The following is a 15,199-nucleotide window of genomic DNA, read 5'->3' as shown; positions in this document are numbered from 1 at the left end:
TCAGCCTATATGGACCTAGCTTTGTCTTATGACTCCCTACCTTTCCTGACTAAATGTTCTGGGTTTTTTTTAAAATATGTGAGATAGTAAGCAAGATTAGTATTACCATGTATGACATCTAATTTACCTTCTAATGCAAAAATTTTGCATTACTTATACATTTTTAGGGATCTTTGCCTTTCTTTCCTTCTCTTACCTCTCACTTTCCACAAAGGTAGGTCAGGAGACAAAAGGTCATGCCTTGCTCCTCAGGCAACCTAACAGGGCTCTATCTCATAGTACAGATAATTATCTGCAAAATTCATAATGGAGGAGAAATAGCTCATGATTTCAAATGTCTAAAGTGTCCCAGTTATCTGGTGAAAAATACACATATTACCCATAAGATGCACTTTGTGTGTCTTATCCGATTAATTGTTTTTTCAAAATGGGTTGCGGCTTACCAAAAGTATCATCTGCAGTTAACGGCCCAATAGCTTCTGCTGGGTCAGACACACCAGCTGCATTTTCTGCTGAGACTCTGTAGTAATAACTGGATCCTTGTTTCAATCCAGTTACCTAAAATGCACAAACAATCATTTACTACCTCATATTAAAGACGATCTACACATTTTACCTGTTGATTAAGAGAATATTTTACCTTAAAAGTAAGAGCAGGTACTAGTTTTGGGTTACAACGAATCCATTTGTCTGTTCCTTCCTCTCGCCTTTCAATAATATAGCCTAAGATTGGACTTCCTCCATCTTCGAGAGGGGGTTCCCATGTGAGCTGGACTGATGACTTCGTTTGATCTGAGTGCTCAAGGTTAATGGGAGGACTTGGTCTCTCTGAAAAAAAATTTGAGAGAAATAGATTTATGCTACTGATAAAGCAGCATGGTTCTGCAAATTAACTGTTTCTATCTCACAGTATGGTTTTTAAAACCTTTGCATAGCTTTTTCTAAACTGACTTTTTAAATTGAGGTTGCATCCTAACTTCAGAGAAAAAATATTTGCAGTTCTTACTAAACCAAGAGGTGGCAAGGTACTCCTGCTATGTTTGAAGGACAAAAGTAGGGAAAATATACTCTACACAGTATTTGCAGCACACATGTTCATCAATTGAACCTTCCTTCACATGTGGCATCCAAAGTGCTCCAGTCTCATAATGCAATCATAATTATACATACTTTGCATACTCACCAATTGGGTCCATGATTTTTACTGCGCGTGTAGCAGGACTTGGTTTGCCAACTCCAACCATGTTTTGAGCCCTTACTCTGAAGAAATATTCTTCATTTTCCACAACATCAGTCAGGACAGCTGTCAGTTCATCAGCTCCCGTGGTCATAGCTGGCTCCCATCTGATGGTAGCTCTGTTACGCAGTTCAATAACGTAGCCAGTAATTGGGGATCCTCCATCATCCTCAGGTGGTTCCCAGCTAAGTGTGGCTCCAAACCTGTTCACATCAGTAACTTCTACATTTTGAGGAGGACCAGGAACATCTGCATTTTATTTTAGGAGGAAAAAGGAAACAGAAGACATGTAGGTTTTTCCTATTGTTAGAATTTGTACTGCTTTTTTTTACACAACTGTGAAACACTGAGTTTTTCGTAACTTCTGCTCACCAAATTTGCTCTTAGCTTCCACAGGCGTGTCTGTTTCCACTGGCTCACCAGTGCCCACTCTGTTGCGTGCACTGACACGGAAGAGGTACTCAACTCCTCCTTTCTGAAGTCCAGTAACAGTGTATTCACAATTTTCAGCACGATCTGTGGCCACAATCCAGGTCTTACGCTTGATATCACGTCTTTCAACGACATAGCCTATGATTTTGCTTCCACCATCACTTTCTGGTTCTTGCCATGCAAGACCAACTTCACCATCATAAGTTTCGGTGACTTCCAAATTTCTAACTGGACCTGGAACATCTATTAAAGATATGACAATACTTCAGGGCATTGCATCAATTGTCTTCCCTCTGGCTAGAGAAGAGGAGTCTGAGGAAAGACCTCAATGTGATCTACAGCTTTCCCATGATGGGAAGCAGAGGCTTTTTATTCTGTGAAATAATGGTAAGCAAGGTTTTAATAATAAGAGTACTTACCAATGACCTCTACATTGATGAATGCTTCTGCCTGGCCATGTTTGTTTCGAAGCACAATCCTGTACCTTCCCTTATCTGATTTCTTTGCTTCATAAATTTTGAAGGTAGTGCAGTCAGTTGTTGTATCAACAGTTGTTGTGGGCAGACTTTCCCCTGCTTTAAACCATTCCGCTTCTGCTCTTGGGTAGGCATCATATGGGACAGTCATAGTTAAAGGTTTCCCAACATCAACCACAAGGTTTTGATCACCAGTCTTGATTTTAGGTGCAGCTAAGAAAGATGAGTGTGAAAAGTTCAGTACTTGCATATATATGTATACAAAAATTGATATACTTGTGCAGTCAGCAAAGAAGCTGACACAGAAAAGTAAAAGGAGCTGCTGTGTAAATTCTACATTTACTCATAGGACAACTCCAGAGAAAGAAATACAGGCTAGTTGGTATGTACTGTGTCCTAAAAATCCAGGAAAGAAGGAGGTGCTTTTTGAGAACTAATTTAACTATTCTGTAAAATAGACAAATTAGGAATTATATGTCTAATATGACTTAAATGAGCAGGCCAAATAGTTTTCATTGTTTTTCAGTGACTTAATTAAAAGCTTAAAGATCCTTTAATCTTAAATCTTGCTCTTTGGCATATACACATTGAAAAGTGATGGGTTTTCCTCAACAGCTGGATCAGCATAGTGTAACAAAAAATGTTTGTTGTGTAAATTCATATTCACATAGTTTAACAGACTTGTTAAACAATCCTCAAATAGTTTAACATTTTTCTCAGGCTGATTGTGTGTTCATTTTAGTTCAAACTCCTTGAAAGAGCAAAAATCAATCTAGTTAAACTAAGTTCATGAATCTAAGATTTTATAAAAGGAGCACAAAACAAGCAACTTACCAGCTAATTCAAGCTTAGCTCTAGCTTCCTTGTCTTTGGCGATAAATCTGTATTCCCCTTGGTCACGGGGCTTTATGTCACACACCTGCAGCCTGTGGACCTTTCCTTCACTCATCATCTGATGTTTGTCACCTTGGATGATAATCATGTTGTTTCTCAACCACTTGACCTCCACACCATCTTTGTTCAACTCAGCCATGAAGATGACATCTGCACCAGGAGCTTCATAAATATCTTGTGGTGGTCGAATAATCTCAACAGGGATTTCTGAAATAAATGTTAATTTATTCAGTGTTATTTGTTTATTGTTTATACTATTATGAAATAATGTTGAAATAAATCCCATCCAATTTTACACATACCTTCAACAAAAAGTCTCGCCCTAGATCTTCTGTCATCCACTCCACAGGAATATTCACACTCATCGTCTAGTCTACAGTCTTTTATGATTAATCTGTGCAGATTTCCATCTTTTTCAAACTGGTATCTTTATGGAGGAGAAAAATAGACAGCATTTTAGTTTCTAGACAAAGCAATAAAGTAAAACAAGCATGTTTATCACATTCAGCAGCATAATAAAATGTGCATACTTTTTGCCTTCCTTGATTTCTCTTCCATTTCTGTACCATTTTACACTGACTTTCTCTTTGGAAAGCTGGCACGTAAAGACAGCATCATCAAATTCAGTGACAGTCTGGTCCTGAAGATGTTCAGTGAAGTCTGCTGGTGCTTCTGTGATGAGAAGCTCTGCAACTGATTTGTCTTGTCCAGCAGTAACAGTGTATTCACCTTCATCTACAAACCCACAATCTTTAATGATCAATGAGTGCTTGAATTTATCAATTTTGTACAAAATGCGCCTGTCAAATGTGATCTCTTCTCCATTCTTTGTCCATTTGAGAGTTGCATTAAGGCGATTGACTTTGCACCAGAATGTGACGGTTTTCTTTTCCATGGTCTCAATGTCTTCAAGGGGCTCAACAATTCTGAGATCCTCCTCTGTTATGACAAAAAAGCAAACATTTTTACATCCTCATAAAAAGCTGAATGTAAATGATGAAACAATTTTAATGTAGTGCAAGTTATTTACCTAATACTTTTAAGGTAGCAGAGCTTTTGACGTGTTCACCTCTCTGGTTTGTCAATGAGATGGTGTAGGTAGCTTGATCTTTCAACTCCGCATCTCTGATTCTGAGAGTGTAGACTACACCCTTCTGAACAATAATGTACTTTGCACTATCAAATATTGCCTCATCATTTTTGTACCATTTCTCTTTGGCACCTTCTTTATTGACTTCACAGTTGAAGATAATTTCTTGGCACTCAGTAACTTCTTGGTCCTTGAGAGGAGTTATAATCTTGAGTTTTTCTGAAATTGAGAAAACAGAAGAAATAGAACATCATGTAGTACAAAGAATGCAACAAAACAAGCACCTACACATTGATAAAATAAAGCTTACCAATCACTGCTAAGTGTGCTGTAGCTTTAGCTTCACCAACCATGACAGTATACATTCCTGTATCTCCTAGAACAGATTCTTTAACCACAAGCATTCTCTTTTTGCCATCTGAAATGATGTCGTACTTATCACCAGGCTCCAGGACTGTGTCACCCCTCAGCCACTGTACTGTAATGGCTTCTTTGGATACTGAACAGACAAATTCAGCTTTTTCTCCTTCAAGCACCTCAAGGTTTTGTGGTCTGGTAAGAAATTCTGCTGCAAGTTCTGAAAGAAAACATTTTTGTAGATATATATATATATTATTTTTTACTTGTGAATGGAATAAACCAAGTTGTATATTATTACTCATTTTCAAATGTTTTAATTTTTTCAGAATACAAGGGCACCAAAGGAGTACTCTTACCATGTACAGTAAGTTTTCCTGTTGTACTAGAGCTTGGGAGCTTGCAAGTGTATTTGGCAGCATCTTCAGGATGAGCATTATGTATAACAAGAATTCTCTTTCTACCATCAGAAATGTGTTCAAATCTACCACCATCAGGCACCTCTTCATCTCCTTTAAGCCAAGTAACTTCAGCATTAGGCTTTGAAACTTCACAGATCAGTTTTACAGTGTCGTTTTCATTTACTTCAAGATCAGGAAGATTTTTTGTGAAAACAGCCTCTTCCTCTGCAAAAAGAATTTCAAAAGATGATTAAAGCATGCCATTAAAAAAACCCTCTCCCACATTTTTATTGTTCACATATTAGATTCTAAAACACTGTGTTTACCTATCACTGTAAGTAGGCCAGAAGTTCGAGCTGTTTTTGCTTCACAGGAATATTCAGCTTCATCATCAAAGACACATTTACTGATCACAAGAATGTGTTCTGCACCTTTAGAAATTATGTCATACTTTTTGCCTTTTCTAATTTCCATGCCATCCTTAAACCACTTCACCTGTTCCGGAACAAATTAACATGGTTTTAAAATTCTCATCATGGATTTCTTTTACAGCAATATAACAAAAATTTCCCCTCTAGCTGAAGGAGTTACTGAGATTAAAGTGTCACTACAGACCTTGACATTTGGACGAGAAATTTCACATTCAAACCGAGCAGATTCTTTTTCTTTAACCTCAAGGTCAGTCAGGGGTTTCAGGAAGTCGACACGAATAGCTGTAAGAGAATAGAAAATTGTTAGTAAAGTCTGCTAGAGAAGTAAAAAATTGCCAACATTGACACTACTGCCAGTCACAGACACTAGTACATTGCCTTTACAGCACCCAGACATTTTGGAAAAAACTGCGAATTACTCACGCTCCACATTGAGAAAACATGATGTCTTAAAATCCTTAGCATCACAGGCATATGTTTTCGCATCGTCCAGTGTGCAGCCGCGGATGATGAGTTTTCTGACCCTGCCATCAGAAATGATATCGTACTTCTTCGATTTGTGAATTTCTTCTCCATTTTTGAACCATTTAACTTTTGCATTTTCCCTGGAAACTTCACATTCCAGTACTGCAGTGGCTTCCTCTTCAACAGTCTGATCCTCAAGTGGTTTAGTAAATTCAACTGGGGGTTCTAAAAGAAACAGAAACATTTTTGATGGAAAATATCTAAATTACAGCCAGTCTTCTGCTTGCATAGAAATATCCCTTGCTGTTAACTAATTTTCCTTGACTGAATAACCAAAAAGGCTTAGATGTCCCTATTGAAGGTTTCTTAAAACATTTTTTATTTTTAATACACAGATATTTTTTGTTAATTCAGGTTAATTTCCTCATTTTCAGCCTAGTGTAAAATTAGACTGAATGACATCCTTGTCCATAGGGATTTTAATTAAAAATCATCAAAAAGCCTTGCAATTCAATTTCTTTAGCTGAACCATACCCATGTAATCTCAGCGACTCCAAACTTACATAGTGAACTTAGAGAATACTTAGGTTTATTTTTTCAATTTTCCCTTGAATTACTGGATCAGTGTGTACAGTTCTTTTCCTTCACAACACAGCCTGTGAGCAGTACAAGTGGGTGTACAGACAATGTTATGTTGTCCCTTGACTGATGGTGCAGTTATACTCTCACAGGTTTCTGGATATTAAAAAGAACAGAGAAAGCCACTGGGAGCCACAAAGGCTGGTATCCGTGGGTCCTCTTGAGGCCAACTGAATGTTCAGGACTGCAGAAAAGCCCTGGAAGTCCTAACAAACTGGTTTATCTCCCAGATTTGACCCATTTCCAGTGTTTTCCCTAGTTCAGCTCTTCTGTGAAGTGCTCAGATTTTAAGTAGGTGGCTTTTTCAATATGGAAAGTTACCTACCATTTAAATATTGTATATATGATCCCATTCTTTGATAAATAGTGTGTATCAGCTTCCTATTCCAGGATGAATCATGAATGGAACATTAATGCTGATTATGGTTTAACTAAAGTGACTGACTTACCTTTCACAAAAAGATTTGCTTGAGTTCTGAAATCTTTTGCTGTCAGTGATACCTCTCCTGCATCTGTTAACTTGACATCTCTGAGAATAAGGGTGTGAACTCTCCCCTCAGCACGGGTCACCACCTTGCAAAATACATAAAAACCCCATTATGAACATCTACAACAAGTATTTACAAAATGTTTCATGAAATAGCAGGCTATTTATGATGTGTAGAGTTTGGTTGTCCACTTTCATGTAACATTTTGACAGCTTCCTTTTGTATATACTAGATATAGCTCAGTCCTCAAAGTTTTGAGGATTTTGGGACTGACTTGAGATGATGTCTATTTTGAACAGGTATTAATAAATACAAAAAATAAGCAAATTTATGAGAAAAGTTGGCATTACTGCCGGCTACATGTAAAGGAAAAACTTTTTCAGCTATAAAGAGGTTTGGCACCCCCCACATACACTTCTCTGGAAATGTCAATTTATCTTTCTATTATTAAAATTCGGTTAAACTTTCTGCCTAAAAGACTAGTTTCCGTGATGACCTATTGCAGAAATTACTTCACAATCACAGTTAACAAAAAAGACCCTTCAGTGGATAAAGGTTATAAATGTTCAGCTGAATACCAGCCGCAGAGGTAATAAAATAGTTTGAATTAGCAAACAGACAAAATGAAACACTTGTACAATTAGATTGATTCTTAAAGACAGTTATAAATGTATTTCAAGAGGCTATTTTGAATGGATAGAAAGTGATGCATTGAGTAAATATATGGTTTACTCTCAATTTCATCCTGATAAAGTTTCAACTGTTCAAATGACACTTTTGACTGTATATGTAAACTATATGAAATCTGATTTTTCTTTCATGTAATTAAAATGACAGCTCAGAAAGAAAATACCAAAATAATGTTCCATTATACAGAATACCAAACATATAATATTTTTCTTTCCAGGCAGTCAATCCCCTATCAATCCACTGCACTGCTTAATAGCTTTTCATATTTTTATTCTGAAACTCAGAAGTAATTATCTTGATTTATTTCATTACTCATCTGCTGAGTTTCAACTTTGTTTATCTGTACTTAAATACTGTAATAGGGTCTCTTATTATTATGTTCTGTTTGGATTTTCCTATTTCTACATTCTATTTCTTTTATTAAATAGTTTTTATTTATGCAAATTTCTTAAAGCTCAGAAATATCTAGCAAAACCTAAAAAAAAAAATTTAAAAATCGTAAAAAATATGTAGTTGTAAAAGTTAAAAATTGTATTTAAAAGAAATAGCAATCTGTACCAAAGTATTATTAAACAGCATTATTACAGGTTCTGAAACTTTGTTAGGTTATGCAATGCCTTGAAAGTTTACCATGTCCTAAGTTTCCAACTTTTATTTGAATTCGCATTATTTTTAGGCCTAGCATGCAAAAAAAAATAGTCTTACAACCAGTCATATCCATTTCAATTTTTTAATGTATTAATTCAGGTTTCTTTATTTATTTTCCCTATCATTAACTTTAAACATTAAATTGACTGCATTCCAGGCTGCTCAGATCTCAGAGTTAAGAGGCAGCACTTGATGAAGGGTTAAAAATAGCTAGTGAGAAGTGCTTGACAAGCAAATCTGCCCAGAGTTATCTGGAGAGCCAGAACAAATGCCTGAAATGGAATTTGAATCCTCTTAATCCCCTTATATGTTGAATTGGACTGCAACTCAGTATTCAGGAGAAAAAAAGGCTTTTTCTGACATCACCTTTCAAAATCCTCTCACTGTAACCATAGGTTACTTGAGCAAAAATTATTCAGTATCCTTGTGGCTGAGTCTCCAGCAGAATCAGGTACAAAATCACTGTTGTAATGACTGATATTTTGGAACCTCAGTTTCCCTTTGTATTATAAATAATTGTAGCATTCCAGAATATGGAATTTCTGGGAAAAACTGTTGCATCTGATTTAGGGATGATTTAACATTTGACACAGCAGTACTACAATATTGCTGTGGCTTAATATTTCAGCTGAGAGAGAATAAATAAGAAACAGAGAAGGGGAAGAGACTTGAAAGAGGAGAAGGAGGAGGAAACATGAGAAAAAGTTTAGTTTTTTTACCTGATCACTGGGCTCCAGTTTCTTTCCTTTCAGGAACCATTCTACTGGGATTCCCTCATAAGACAGTTCGCAATCGAAGGTTGCTGATTCCCCAGCTGTCACTGTTACATCCTTGAGGGGTCTCAGCAGGCCAATTACTCGAGCTTGGTAAGGAGAAGACATAATTTTTAGATTAGTCACTTCTACCCAAGAGAGAGCTGCTGCCCTTATGTACTAATCTCCATGGTGGCTTCCCTCAAGAGAGCCAGACATCGCAATGCTGCTCTTTAAATTCCCTAAATAGAAGAGGCCACCCTGGGTTCTTAGGGGAGGGCTGGTCACCTACAATTTCCTATTTGCAGCGTGTGTTTCTTTAAATTGAACAAGGTCAGCAGGAAAGTTGCTCTGCATCTGTCTCCTTGCCAAGCCTTGCATGCCTGTTGCTAGATAAGGCATGTGTTTCCAAAATAGCGAGGGCTAGGATTGGAGTGGGAAACAAGTGGTCTTCAGCCGTGTAGTCTGTCCCTGTCCATCAAGCTCTGAACCCTATCCCCAGATATCACTGTTATCCTATCCTTTCCAGATAACGTGACACTTCGATGCAGCAGAGCCTTTGCTTGCAATATTTGATTTCATAACAGCATATATGATGCCAGACCACCAAGCAACCTTCAAGGCCATCTCCTTGATTTTATCTCTCCTATGTGAATAAATTATATATAAGGTTAAAAACACATAGGACATTCCTTAGTGAAAAAAGAAAAAAGACAAACTGAGTAACTAATCCCTAAGCTGTTGTTTTGGAAAGGATTGCTGTGGGATCAATATAGCATAGAGATTTGCCACCCATTCCAAAAAGGCAGTGAGTACCATGTTTCCACTTAATTAATCAATTAATTACAGTTTAAAAGACACTTACGTTTCACTCGAAGGTGAGCACCAGACTTGGCATTTGCTGCTTGAAAATCTACTCCACCAGCTTGATCTAAGCGTACATTGTACAGTGTAAGGAAGTGCTTTTTTCCTTCCTCCTTGATTTCACATTCCTGCAAAAACAGAATTGAAATAATTTTTTCAGTATCTTTTTTGTATTACTCACCAAAAGAGCCCCTACTTCTGATACCATGAATCTGTTTTCTTCTACTCCATTCACAACTCTTGGGCCCACGTGAAATATACCCTATAAACATTCATTCATAGGTCTTTCCTTTCAAACTCTCTTCCTAATACAGTTGGTATGAAAGGGGAAGAGGCAACACATTTCTGTGCTGACTGAGTAGCCAATATGTTAATATATACGTAGACCAGTCAGAGGCCTAGTTCCTTCAGGGGAACTAGAAATTGCTAAGCTTATGCTGTGACCTTTCCTCAAGAAGACCTTTCTTTCTTTTATCCAGACAGTGATTTTCACGTAACTTCCAATCCTTCTGCTATTATTCACTTTTGTCCTATTACATAGAAGCAAAATTATTGCCAATTGTGATAGTATTGTTTCATTAATTTCCAGATCTTTCCAGCAAGGAGTTTATAATATTTGATGAAGCTCTATACCATTTAATTCCGATTTTAGCTGTTACAGAAATGCAAAAGAGTATGGAAATGTGGTCTACATCTATTTAAACCAAATACAACACAAAACCCACAGGAAAAAGCATGAAATCTGAAGTTTGCATTTTTAAATGCCATTATGTTTAAGTGAGTTCCACAAGGTCTTTGCACTTTGGATACATGATTATTAGGTATTGTTAGCAATGCAGAATGTACCATTTTATTTTAAAATCATTTATTATTTAGATATTTTGGATTATATTTGTACTACATTTAAAACATTATTAATTAAAAAATCCCACTATTTTTAATATAGTGACACTTCCTGAAAGCAGGATATCAGATTTAGTTTCTGCAGTCACCCTCCGTCACACTCCACTTCCCTGCAAAGTGTTGAGACATGCATAAAAAATTATAATGAAATATTCGCTTACAGCTGATTCAGTCAGGGGTTCTCCTTTTAGCTTCCAATTGCCATGGACACCTTCCTCAGAGATTTCAATATCAAAACGGGCAGTCTCTGTCTCAATCACCTCCACACTGTAGAGTGGTCGCACAATCTCAATATCCCGGTCTGGAGAAGAAAAACACAATTGACTCCCTCAGTCTCCAGCAGATCCCAAAACACCGCTACAGAGCAGTCCATTAAAATAGCCATACCTTCAATATCAAGTTTAGCAGAGGTTTGGTCAGTACCACAGTCACAAGTGTACTGTCCAATGTCTTTCTTCAAAGCTTTCTTGAGAATAAGGATCCTCTTTTTGCCATCAGCCTTAATAACAACATTCTTTGATGCAGTAATTGGCTTGCCATCCTTCATCCATTTCACCGGGGCATCTGCTTTGCTGATTTCACATTGTAAGATTACTTCATCTTTCTCTACAGCAGTGTAATCCTGCAGCTTCCCAGTGAAATAAGGGTCTCCCTCTGTAAGCAAAAGTTAGGACATATTTCAGTCTGAAGTTTTAGTCTTCCAGAAAGAACTAGTTTCTACCATAAAATATATTTCTTGTTTATATCCCACAAGAAGGATTAAATATAGTCCCTTTTCACAGTTCTGTTATAAAAAAGAAAACAATAACACCTAAGAAAATATTCAGGGCATTACTAATATTACTGAAAAAAATATTTTTATGCTCTAGGAGTTTTAGAGCACTGTTTCATGTATGTATTTATTAATTTTGCAACTTTGCATGAAATTTTAAATTTACTGTAACCATCCTTCATGAATAGGTAAATGGAGCCCCTAGGAAGAAAAACTGTTAGATTTTTTAAAATCGTAATTTAGATTTAGGCCAACCTCAAGACTTTCTGATTGCTATTTTTTATTAATAAAACTCTTCTGATAATATAAATTATTTTGTATATTCTTACCAAGAACAGTGAGTTTAGCTTCTGAGGATTTGCCCATAGCTTCCACTTTTATCTGAGAAGTATCATCAATAGTTAGATCTTTGATTGTGAGTGTATGGAATTTGCCATCATCTGTCATTGAAACCACTTTGCTGGTATGTAATCGTTGGTCATTCTTGAACCAGACCACAGTGATATTTTCATGGGAGAGTTCCACAGTGAACTCTGCAGTTTCTCGCTCCTTCTTTGTTACATCCTTGAGAGGAGTGATGAATTTCAGGCGGATACCTATAACAACATAACATGTGATACTGTTATCAACAGAAACTATGCAAGTATATGATACAAAACTTTCTTAGAAAGACAAAGTCTAACAAACCTTCAATAATTAGCTTGGCACTTGTTCTTTTATCCTCAGCTTCAAATGTGTATTTTACTTCATCCTCAAAGGCAACAGATTTAATAATCAGAGCATGCTTTGTTCCGTCTGAAACGATTTCGAATCTTTCATCAGGAGTGATCTCTTCTGTTCCTTTCAACCAGCGGAAAGTCTTGGGTTCTCTGGATACTTCACATTCAAACTTAGCTTCATCCTTCTCAAAGACCTTCACATCACTTAGTGGAGTGATAAAGATAAGGGGCAGTTCTGAAATCAAAGAAGAGCTCTTTCAGATCAGTTCATACAGTGCTTTCTGACACTAGATTTGTTCTGATGCCCTGAATAACACATGGAAATGTTGGCCAAGTGCAGACTGTACCTTTCACTTTCAGATTAGCAGCACTTTTAGCATTGGCAGCTTGGAAAGACACTTCTCCAGTCATATCAAGTTTGCAGTTATGAAGGACAAGAATATGCTTCTTCCCATCTTCAATGATTTCACAGTCCTAGTGATAAAGAAACACACACCCAGATATTAATATTCTAAGAAACCACTAAGAAAACACAATTATTAATCATGTTTTTCTACTGGAAATGATCGTCTAAAAATAAAGAAGAATCCTTACAGGTGAAGGTGTTAGGGTTTCTCCCTTTAGCTTCCATACAGGATGGACATCAGGCTCAGATATTTCAATTTCAAAGCGTGCGGTTTCACCAACAAATACTTCCACTCCATACAGTGGGCGCTCCACTTTAATTAAGCGAGCTAAAAAAAAAAAAAAAAATCTAAAGTTTGCATCTGTTTACTCTTAAATTGTATACCACAAAAATGTAATAGTGGAAAGCATCTAAAGTCTCTCCCTTTTCCTTCTTTTGAGCATTCAAATGCTACAACCAGTAAGTGTTTATCTAACCTCTTCCTAAAAATCAGCAAGTTGGCAGTCTACAGCCTTATTCTATGTCTGAAAATTTAGTTATTTTTGGTGAGAATATTTTTCCTAATAATTAACCCAGATATCTGTTATGGTGAACTAAACTATTTTTATTTCCTGATGGCAATTGGACAGAGAGACTAACTCTCTCCAGTAATCGTCAAACATATGGTCTCTTGTATGGTCTCTCACTGTTTATAACTTTACATCTAGATATTTCAGCCATTCATCATAACAGCATCTTTTCCACAGGTACATTTTTGGTCTTGCTTTCTGGAGAGTGTCTTTCTGTCTGTCTACACTGGTTTACAAAGGTTTTGCTCCTTTCCCTTAGTGAAGACACAATTACTTACACTCCACACTGATATTGGCACTTGTCTTGTCGGTTCCACAGTCACACTCATAAACCCCTTTGTCACTCTCTGCAGCCTTCTTGATCTTCAGGATACGGCGCAAGCCTTCCGTTTTTATGGAAATTCTGTTGGAAGCTATTAGTTCTTCACCATCTTTGTACCATTTTACTGGCACATCTTTGCTAAGTTCACACTCCAGAGTAATATCATCTTTCTCTACAGCACTGTAGTCTTGTAATTTCACAGTGAAATATGGATCGGCCTCTATAAAAGCCATAGTAGATAAGATAAATTAGTTATACAAATGTACTAAAATGTCAATATTTTGTCACTTTCTACTTATAAAAATAGTTAATATTTATTCTATAGCATATTTTAAATTATTTATGTAATTACCTAAGACTTTCAGGTTGGCTTGTGTGTTCAAGTCCTTGACTACGGCCTTAATTTCTGAGATATCATCAAGTGTTACTTCTCTCATTTCTAGTTTATGAACTTTGCCTTCTGAAGTAATTAAAACTGTTCTGCTTGTGTGAAGTCTCTTGTCATTTTTGAACCATTTCACAGGCATGTCTTCATGAGAAAGTTCAAACTGAAAGTGAGCTGTTTCCCCCTCTTTCACTGTTTGGTCCTGTAGAGGTGATATGAACTTCAGCCTCACACCTGCAATGTAGACACATAAATACAATCAGTAAAAAGGCTAATGTAGTCCTGAAATATACTTTCTTTATCCTTTTTTTTGTTCTTTTGTTCATGAGAAAACACTTGCCTTCCACAAACAGTCTTGCTGTGCTCTTTTTGCCATCAACTTCAGCAGTGTATTCTCCCTCATCATCAAACTGTGAATCATTGATAACAAGAATGTGTTTCTTTCCATCTGCAATGATGTCAAATTTTTCTCCAATCTTGATTATATCAGTGCCCTTAGACCATATAACATTGGCCTCTCTGGTAAGGACACATTCAAATCTTGCTTGGCGCTTCTCAGGAACAGTGACATCTTTCAGGGGCACAGCAAAGTCCAGTTCGATTTCTGGAAGCAAAAGATAACACACCGTTTGCAACGAGCTCCACGTGAACTCTGTCTAAGCTGGTGTCACGCCCCGTGGGACACGGTACCTTTGACTGTCAGGATGGCTGTAGTGACGGCGTTCAGGGCCTGGTAAAGGACTTCGCCAGCTTGCTCTAACTTGACTTTGTGTAAGGTTAGGAAGCGTTTTCCTCCCTCGGCTTTGATTTCACATGTCTGGAGAGGTGACAGACTTTGTTAAATACAAATACCAACGTAATGCAAATGCCTTGCTGCTAGGTGTTTTTAATAAAGAGATTTTCCTAAACATTGTATACATGGTGAAGTGTCAGGTAGAAAGAATGAAATTGCTCTTCAAGTAAAGTTAACACTTTGACTCAATAATTAAAATAGGGAGTACATTTCTTCAGCATTCCACAGAATTCTTCAGAATGTCAGAAACATTCCCACAATGTACGTAGGATATTTCTATTGCTTGAATGATGTGTTGTAATACTTTAAGAAAATTAAGGCCCTCAAAACTTAAGCTTTTATAAAATATAATCCTTACTTAGATAATCAGTTTTTTTAATAATATCTTCTGGACTGAGTAGCAATGAATTTTTAACATAAAAATTCAAGGAACCTGTTCACAGTATTTAATTTAAATAAATTGTGT

The 15,199-nt window shown here is 36.8% G+C and overlaps 1 protein-coding gene across 1 annotated transcript in view; it reads right to left on the bottom strand.

The window, feature by feature from the left end:
* The window catches only part of TTN (titin), a 108,693-nt gene that overhangs the window by 81,701 nt on the left and 11,793 nt on the right, over window positions 1-15,199 (bottom strand). Inside the window, exons 17-43 of the mRNA XM_064435568.1 lie at window positions 14,631-14,757; window positions 14,281-14,544; window positions 13,908-14,174; window positions 13,512-13,775; window positions 12,853-12,992; window positions 12,606-12,732; window positions 12,227-12,493; window positions 11,869-12,135; window positions 11,155-11,421; window positions 10,929-11,068; window positions 9,866-9,992; window positions 8,968-9,110; window positions 6,872-6,995; window positions 5,742-6,008; window positions 5,503-5,600; window positions 5,214-5,382; window positions 4,846-5,112; window positions 4,440-4,706; window positions 4,070-4,348; window positions 3,570-3,978; window positions 3,342-3,466; window positions 2,980-3,246; window positions 2,089-2,358; window positions 1,610-1,912; window positions 1,184-1,486; window positions 641-828; window positions 444-558 (exon numbers count right to left, since the gene is read on the bottom strand). Coding sequence (XP_064291638.1) covers window positions 444-558; window positions 641-828; window positions 1,184-1,486; window positions 1,610-1,912; window positions 2,089-2,358; window positions 2,980-3,246; window positions 3,342-3,466; window positions 3,570-3,978; window positions 4,070-4,348; window positions 4,440-4,706; window positions 4,846-5,112; window positions 5,214-5,382; window positions 5,503-5,600; window positions 5,742-6,008; window positions 6,872-6,995; window positions 8,968-9,110; window positions 9,866-9,992; window positions 10,929-11,068; window positions 11,155-11,421; window positions 11,869-12,135; window positions 12,227-12,493; window positions 12,606-12,732; window positions 12,853-12,992; window positions 13,512-13,775; window positions 13,908-14,174; window positions 14,281-14,544; window positions 14,631-14,757 — 5,851 coding nt within the window. The remainder of the gene's footprint in view (window positions 1-443; window positions 559-640; window positions 829-1,183; window positions 1,487-1,609; window positions 1,913-2,088; window positions 2,359-2,979; window positions 3,247-3,341; window positions 3,467-3,569; window positions 3,979-4,069; window positions 4,349-4,439; window positions 4,707-4,845; window positions 5,113-5,213; window positions 5,383-5,502; window positions 5,601-5,741; window positions 6,009-6,871; window positions 6,996-8,967; window positions 9,111-9,865; window positions 9,993-10,928; window positions 11,069-11,154; window positions 11,422-11,868; window positions 12,136-12,226; window positions 12,494-12,605; window positions 12,733-12,852; window positions 12,993-13,511; window positions 13,776-13,907; window positions 14,175-14,280; window positions 14,545-14,630; window positions 14,758-15,199) is intronic.

The sequence above is a fragment of the Passer domesticus genome, chromosome 10 (genome assembly GCF_036417665.1).
Source record: "Passer domesticus isolate bPasDom1 chromosome 10, bPasDom1.hap1, whole genome shotgun sequence".
NCBI lineage: Eukaryota > Metazoa > Chordata > Aves > Passeriformes > Passeridae > Passer > Passer domesticus.
The sequence above is the reverse complement of the archived record's forward strand: the minus strand, read 5'-3'. Positions and strand labels throughout refer to the sequence as shown.